This window comes from Liolophura sinensis, chromosome 4 (assembly GCF_032854445.1).
Source record: "Liolophura sinensis isolate JHLJ2023 chromosome 4, CUHK_Ljap_v2, whole genome shotgun sequence".
Classification (NCBI taxonomy): domain Eukaryota; kingdom Metazoa; phylum Mollusca; class Polyplacophora; order Chitonida; family Chitonidae; genus Liolophura; species Liolophura sinensis.
In genome coordinates, this window is record NC_088298.1 from 16,937,755 (window position 1) to 16,943,869 (window position 6,115).

A 6,115-nucleotide genomic window follows, 5' to 3' on the forward strand; every position below is an offset into this window, starting at 1 on the left:
AAATAAAATAGGAGCTTGCATATGTCCTTTACTGTGTGCCCTGCGTAACGTCAGTCAGCTTTGAGCTCAAGCTATATTTTGATTTTGTTATATAGTATTATATGAGTTTTTGCTGGGAATTATGTCGTTTTGTTGATGTCGTCAATTTTACTATAGAAATGAGAAGGAGCGATGGGATGCAGGTTGGGTGAAGTAGGGTGAGGTAATCCAGTCTACCTGCATGTTTAGCAGCCTTGGAGCTCTTCTGTGAAAAGAGGAGCGATTAGTAGTCAACCTTACGATTTTGTAATACTGCGAGATGTTTTCAAAAGAAAATAGGGTTACATGTAAACAAAAACTATGCCGGGAATCGCCTAAGTTTCACAGAAAACAGCGTAAAATGAATCACCTTTAAAATGTCAGACTCGAGGTTTTTGACATCGGAAGGGAGAATTGTTCCAGTACTGAGCCGAGATGACATACCAAAGTATTGTGCCTTACACAAGTGTGTTCATAGGTCGGTCTTGTTTTCATTTCCTATTTTCATTTTCACATTTTAGATTGTTCAGTATTTATACTTCTTTGAACAGCTGTTTATTATTACTTTTTGTCTGGAGGCAAAAGGGTAGCTCAGCTAGCTGAACACTCCAAACGACCTACGTAATCGTAGGTAGTCTCCAGCTAGCTGAGATAGGCAAAGACAATTGTTACGTCAGGGCAGGGTTTATGATTTGTCATGTTTGTTTGTCCTTGATCCGCTTCTCAGAAGTTTATTATGGAAACGAGATTCTTGAATGAATTGACCTCACTCTATCACGGCAACAAACCAGTTCTTACTACAGCCAGGAAAAAAAAAGAAACAAGATATTTTTGAGGTTGTAATTATTGAGTAGTTAGCGAATTTGTACCGTCCTCCCTCCAGATGAAGCATACAGTTAGAGAATTTTTCGTGTGTATGTGTATATACATGTACTAGGTGTTCACAACCAATAAAAACAGTCATTAATGTAGGAAGTCACTGGCAAATGTTTAATTCAATTTCTTGATTTATTTGATTGGTGTTTTACACCATACTCAAGAATATTTCTCTTGTATGAGAGTGGCCAGCATTATGGTGGGATTGAGGAAACCGGTCATAGCCCGGAGGAAACACATGAAAATCTGCAGGTTCATGGCAGACCCTCTTTGATTCAAGGGTAGGGCCTAATGACTGGATGAAAAACCCTGCGAAGTGAAGATAAAATTGAATGAGAGGCTTCAAAGGCAGTTATAAATGCTGATCGCAGGAAAGCTATCTCCTAAATTAAGTCAAACTCAGTGGATTCTTTGCTGTCAATACATGCTTCTTTCCAAATCCGTTGAGTTTGGTTTGATTTACGAGATAGATCCCCTGCAATCAGCATTGATATCTGCCTTGGTATCTTCTCCTTGAACTGGTTTTTCTATAATCCACGTTTTGTATCTGATCATTAGGGCATACCTGATTCAAGACCATCACAAGGCATGAAATGTGCAACTACAACAACCAAGTGTCAAAAATGTATTGATTGCAATAAGACCTGTTCCTAATGAAGGATATTTTGCATGCGATTTCTTCAAACAAGGCCAAATATAGCATTATAAGGTTGTGTCCTGGAAATGTCACCTTATTAGTGGGATTTTTCCTAACTGTTAGCATTCAAATACATTGTACAACTACTGCTGACTGTAGCGAAAGAAGACGTATCCCTTTTATTTGAAGAAATCGTGCAAAATAACCCTCTTTGGGATTATGTCACATTACGTCATTTCGCATTGTAACTCTTGTGTCTGCTTGACATGAGTCAGAGTTACCTTACTTGTTTGGAGCTTTGTCAGACAACAGCCGAAAGACATCATAGACAGGTCATGTAGGCCTGTCTGTATTGAACGCACAAGTGAAGCTATTATTAACACACTGTATCCTGCCCTTTCCCTTATCCCATGCCATATTTCAAACAGGTTCAGATAGAATTTATAAGAGGATTAACCCTAGCAAAATACTAACTCAGCTGTTTTTGTTTCAGTTAAAAAAGAGTTCTCAATAATTTATTAAACTAGGTTATTGAACTGCTAAGCAAAAGGGTTCTCTGGCTATCTACAAAGTTAGCAAACCTTTTTACTCATAAAGCAGCAGTGCCTACCTATATATGTACTTGAATAACAATATAATTTATAACTTTTCATGACAAGTTGTTATGTTAACTATCAAAACCATTGATACCCTAACATCTTCAACGTTTCATCATAAGAAATCATCATACAAATTCCTCATACGAAAGAGCAACTTTCAGTGCAGTTTATGCACATTTATTTTGATTTTGGAAACAAAGCTACCTTGGTTTGGGTTGGCTAATTTCAGGGCTTCAAAAAAGGAATCATAATTATATCAGTCTGTAGAGAATAATGCCTTCAGAAAATACTTGAATGAGCACCTTGCAAACATGGTTGAAGGTTGAAGTCATGTCCATGTAGGAAGAGGGCACTGCTGTTTTTCATTTATGAGTCATAACAGTTGTTTCCTTTTGTAGAGGGCTGGCGAACTCTATTTATGTTAAGAAGAAGTTTGCTGGAAATTGTTTTATGACTCATGCGCAAGCCATGAGTTAATGTAGTTAAAAATATCCTTTACAGGCTCCAAGATTACATGAATTTACGATTAGTTAATTATTTAATGTGTGTTTTACTTGTCGTGCTTGTGGCCAATACAAACCTGTTTCCGATCACTTTATGCCTTCTTCACTTGCCCCCGGGCATTGCCCAAATCACCTGGCGTGCATAATTCATAATATACATGTATACTGTGAAACTTGCAAGAGATGTGCAATCTGTTAATATACATACATTGTGCAGAGAGGAACATTATAGTTACTGCAAGTGACACATTTTGATTGATTCATTCCATCCTGTAAGGGCCACTTAAGAGTTTATTGTGAAAGCTGAGTAAGTTTAATGATTAGAAAATTTACGTGTAAGCACACAAAAGTATCGCTTTCAGGTCTTTATGTGCATTTCTGTAAGTCAGTATTGCTGCTGAACCATATTTTTATAATTATTTTCGTGCTTTCACTTCACAGACGCAGACTGGAAAGATTTCGCCCATGCAGCAAGAGAATGTGTGGTGCAGTCAGGTGACAGGAAGTCTTTGATAAAGGAGATAGAGAAAATGTGGACCAATGACCAAAACCCAAACTTTGTCCTCCCTTGTCTGTCAGTACGAAGTGGCCTTGACCTTTACTTGAAGGTCAAGCAGTTTCCTGCTGGGTCAGAGGTCATTATGTCAGCCATAAACATTCCCGACATGGTTCAGATCGTACGACACCATGGACTGCGCATTTTGTCCCTGGATATTGACCTGGAAACAACGTCGCCTAAAATTGAGCTCTTGGAAAGTTTAATATCAAAGAAAACAGTTGCCATTCTTTTGGCGCACATTTATGGGAAACTGTTTGACATGGAGCCTTTTGTGTGTGTCGCTAAGAGACATGGTCTCTGCATTATTGAAGATTGTGCTGAAGGCTTTGCGGGTTTGCAGTACTTGGGACACCCGAAGAGCGACATATCACTATTCAGTTTTGGCGTTATAAAATTTTACACAGCGTTTGGAGGAGCCATATTGAAAATTCGCAGCGAAGATATATTCTCAAAAATGCACCAGCAGCAAAACCGACAAAGTGTGCAATCAAACAGAGCTTTTCTACAAAAGGTCATAAAGTATTCCTTCATTTATGTTCTCTTAAACTGTCCACGTTTTATTAAACCAGGAATGTATCTGACTAGGGCAGTGGGCTTGGATCACCAGCAATTAGTTGTGAAAATGTTGCGAGGATTTCCAGAAGATCTAATCAGCCGAATTCAGTACCGTCCGTCTACTCCTCTTTTACACATGATGTGCAAACGTGTGCAAGGGTTTTCTGAAGCAGATTTTAACCTGAGCAGAATGAAAGGAGAATACGTGAGTCAGAGACTGCCAGAAAACATCACCATCGTCGGGGTCAAAGCAGAGGTGAACAACTATTGGCTGTACCCCATTATTGTGGTGAGTGCAATGTGCACATATGTTTACTTGTTGTTAGGGTTTTATTTTGTGAAACACCCTCAAAGTCAGTTGGTGATGGTGTTGAAGTATTCATGGTGCCGCCTCAATGAATTACCATTACAAGACATCCGTAATGAAGTGTGTGTCTGAGATATATGTAACTTGAGTGATTCTGCTTTTCAAAAATGGGTTGGGCTAGTTTGGAAATTAGTTTTTTATTTGTTTTTAGTGACTGCCATGTTCATAACCTTGAAGATTAATGCTGAAAAAATTTTAGGAAGAAGACAAATAGAGGAATAAATCAGTATGGCTTTCATAACTTCTAAAAATTTAGCAAGAAATTGAAGAAAAAAAAAGACAAAACTACCATTCTTCTTGAGGCCAGTAAAAACTTTTGAGCAGGTATGGATTTGTTGGGTTGTTTCTGGTTGGAATACACAAGATGCTCATATTTTTAAGGATGGCCGTGTATGTTCACAGTGATGAGTACACATGCACTGACTTGGCATTCCACTGGGGCATCATCATGATATGACCTACATGATATTGAAAGCAATGTTCATATCATTCCCATCAATTCTAGCCCATGTCTCACAACTTAGCATAGGTCAGTGGTTTACTCCAGGCATTCTGGTTTTCTTCTCCCATAAACCAGCCCCCATCATATAATTGAAAAGAGACTGCTTCGTTGGCCAAGTGGTTAGAGTTTCCGACTTGAAGTCGGGAGACCTGGGTTCAAACCCGGGTGGGGTCATACCCAAGACTTTAAAAATGGTACTTGTTGCTGCCTTGCTTGGCGCTCAGGAAACAGGCCTGGTTGGCCTGGTGTCAGTATATTGTAACTGGGTAGGGTGTCATGTCTGGTGTCTTTCGCATGAAATTACAGTGGCAACAGCACTTTGGCGGCATGTATTCGCCCTACCATAAGAAGACACAGTATATTTACTCGCACCTGATGACTCCTCGTCATCATATGACTGAAAAATTGTTATGAACGACATTAAACCCCAAGCATACACACAGCATATGTGCAGACATGTACATATAATTGAAAAAAAGGACATTTTTGAGTATAGTGTAATAGGCAAGAAGCAGGTAAATGTATCAATCATTGTATTAATGTGTTGTTAATTCAATAGAAATATAAAAAATAATGATAGTATTTCAATCAATAAACCAGTCGCTTATTCTTCCAACAGGCTTTTCCATCATACACTACATGTATGTCTGTTCTTGTATCTGGCAGAATAACCCTGACAGCTTTGTGCGGACCCTTAACTCGCTTGGAGTGGACGCTTACCGAGGCGCAACGCAGCTCAACATCATCGAGCCTGACAACGGCAATGATGACTTGTACATGAAATACCTGACCTCGCCCAATGTCATGCACCACTATCCTCACGAGGCAAAGTACCTCATTGACCATGTCGTTTACCTGCCCATTAACAAAACCGTGCCTTTCTGCGAACTTGATCGTATTTGTGCAGCTGTCCAGAAAGCTATGATGCTAGAGGGGAAAGATGGGACAAAAATCAGTGTGAAGTTACAAGGGAAAGATGGGGCAAAGATCAACCTGAAGCTACAGTCGAAGCTTTGAACTGGTATGATTTCAGTACCTCTGTCTAACTTGATTTTTATGCTGAAAGCTATGAAGTTGGAGTCGAAAGATGGGCAAACAGCAACGTGAAGTTACACTCAAAAGGTGGGGCAAAAATCAACATGAAGTTACAGTCGAAAGGTCTGGCAGTAGAAAGTGCTTGTTTCGTTGTGTTTAGATGGCGGGCTTCTGCTGTAAGCTTTTGTCCCGTGTTTTTATTTGTGACATTTTGGATGTGCAATCTGCAGGTATATGTATTTCTTTCAGGACAAGGGCACCCTTCCAAAAAAATAGTATCAAAGTATCAAAACATTCTACTGAGGAAAAAAAAAACAGGCTTCGTTTGTAGGGAAATATTTTTAATTTACTGAGAGCAAATTAAAAAAAAAAAGAGATTCTATCAAATGACCAATAATAACTTTATAGTAGGCCTGTTTATTTGGAAGGTAGGTCCGGTGACGTTTTGTGACAGCTATCAACTC

General features: G+C 39.1%; 1 protein-coding gene across 1 annotated transcript; it reads left to right on the plus strand.

Annotated features, from left to right (window-relative positions):
• The first annotated feature begins 313 nt into the window (after positions 1 to 313).
• Positions 314 to 5,878, plus strand: LOC135464922 (GDP-perosamine synthase-like). Its single transcript, XM_064742495.1, has 3 exons — positions 314 to 496; positions 3,075 to 4,036; positions 5,283 to 5,878. Exons 1-3 carry the CDS (start codon positions 454 to 456, stop codon positions 5,631 to 5,633), a joined length of 1,356 nt encoding a protein of 451 aa, XP_064598565.1. The 5' UTR covers positions 314 to 453; the 3' UTR covers positions 5,634 to 5,878.
• Positions 5,879 to 6,115: the final 237 nt, after the last annotated feature.

Excerpts from the sequence above, each read along its gene's own strand:
- LOC135464922 (XM_064742495.1), top strand. The coding sequence starts at position 454 with ATGACATACCAAAGTATTGTGCCTTACACAAGTGTGTTCATAG. Across the intron at positions 497-3,074 it reads TTACACAAGTGTGTTCATAG|ACGCAGACTGGAAAGATTTC; the intron begins GTCGGTCTTGTT and ends TTCACTTCACAG. Across the intron at positions 4,037-5,282 it reads GGCTGTACCCCATTATTGTG|AATAACCCTGACAGCTTTGT; the intron begins GTGAGTGCAATG and ends TGTATCTGGCAG.